The sequence below is a fragment of the Amblyomma maculatum genome, chromosome 7 (genome assembly GCF_055883805.1).
Source record: "Amblyomma maculatum isolate TAMU_Amacu chromosome 7, ASM5588380v1, whole genome shotgun sequence".
Lineage (NCBI taxonomy): Eukaryota > Metazoa > Arthropoda > Arachnida > Ixodida > Ixodidae > Amblyomma > Amblyomma maculatum.
Window position 1 is genome coordinate 62282415 of NC_139350.1, and position 1705 is coordinate 62284119.

Genomic DNA, 1705 nt, shown 5'->3' on the forward strand with positions numbered 1-1705 from the left:
TTGTCCTTGCTATGTGTGCTGCTCTCTTCTTCCAGGACAGTAGCGCCGGGAAGTCGACGCTCGCGTGATTTCCCATGCCTCTCATGCCTCTGAGCCCATAACGTCTTCCTAACACCATTTGTCTTGTGCTTTGTTCGGTTAGTGTTATGGGGAACGGGAACTCGTTATTTTGGTTCAGCCATCGCTGGTCTTATAGTGTACCCGAGGGAGTTAAATGCTCTGTAAATGTCGCACACTGAGTGAGGAGCGACTGAGACGAACGGCTAGACCACTAGGCCACTGAAAGCAAGCGCAGTAAGCAGAGAGGTATGAAAAAAACTGAAAGGCGGGTTTGGATATAACGAGGTGTTTTTATCAACAAGCACACATTTGTACAGATTGTGCGGTTCAGCCTTTCAGACGACCACGTATCGAACAATCCAAGAGGGCTCTCTCATCTCCCGAAGCCGTCCAGAGTGTCGCATAACCGACAAGAAGGACAGCACATCGCGAACCGTCTCGAAGACGGCTGGAGAGCTGCGCTCGATCAGCTCGCCATCAGTGAGGAACCGTAAGTCCTTTGTCTCTTGCGTCTCGTTCTGGAAGTGGGAAATTACTTCCTTCCACTGTGCCTTCGTTAAGCATGCCCTGGGAGTCGCCATCAGGTCGTACTTGTACGAGATGACGCGATTGAACTCGTCGATTAGTTTGTTGATCCCGGCAAGCGTGAACCGACCACTCACACGTTTGGGTAAGCGGGCGAATTCGTCGTTGGTCAGGTAAGCTAAAGTGACGCAGGCACCTGACTGGTCGCTTTTCACCAAGCTTTTATCTTGCTGAGAAGAATCCTTCGCCCCTGCAGGGGGTGCTTGCTCTACCGCGATCGAAGGCAGGAACTGGTGATTGCATTCCGTCATGCATTGTGCTGGCTGAGACTGCGGCTGGAGCTCCGACAACAGCTTTTCGTCCATCTGTTTACGTAGCCGAGCGATTACCCGTTGGTCGAGAAGAGCTTGTGAAGGAGTAGCACAGTATGCAGAGATTGACTGCACCAATTGGTGCACTAAAATACGACGTGCGACAGCCACCACTTCCGATGATCTTCTTTTTCTTCTCCTGCGGTGCATATGCACATACCTACAGTGGGGGATTGGCCAGAGTTCATTGCGCGTGTAAGAATGAAATTCATGATGTCGATTTAGGCTGCGTGATAAATAACTTATTAATAAGGAAGTAGAGTTTTTAAAACAACTTACGTAATATTTGAGGAGATAGAAACGGATAATAAAAATTTAAATAAACTTTGTGAGTATAATCCACACAGAGCAGGCTAACAAACAAATCTTCCCGTAATGATATAGCCATGCGGCATCTCACAAACCCATTTTTAGGGTCTGCCCTTTGACGGTTGCACCAAACAGCAGGAGAACAGGAACTTTAAACGGCAGTCCGAGGTCAGCATGAGGATACAAGCTCAGTCTTTTCCACGTCACCACATTACGCAAAGATTCAACGGCTTGAATCCAGAGCGACATAAACAACGATTCAGGCGAGGAGTTCTACAATCACGAGCATCATGGAGACCTCGCACGGCCTCAAGTTAAAATATCGGACATTCTAATAGATTTATACGCTCGAAATCCGTAGTCGCAAGGAGTGGCTCACGGCTCAAAAAGTGCAATAAATGAAACCGTTCAAAACGGGATATATTCAGCAAAATAATGTT

At 47.9% G+C, this 1705-nt stretch overlaps 1 protein-coding gene across 1 annotated transcript; it reads right to left on the minus strand.

Moving 5' to 3' along the window:
• Window positions 1–395: 395 nt before the first annotated feature.
• Window positions 396–950, minus strand: LOC146183551 (SKA complex subunit 1-like). The gene has a single exon (XM_084608370.1). It carries the CDS (start codon window positions 948–950, stop codon window positions 396–398), a length of 555 nt encoding a protein of 184 aa, XP_084464496.1.
• Window positions 951–1705: the final 755 nt, after the last annotated feature.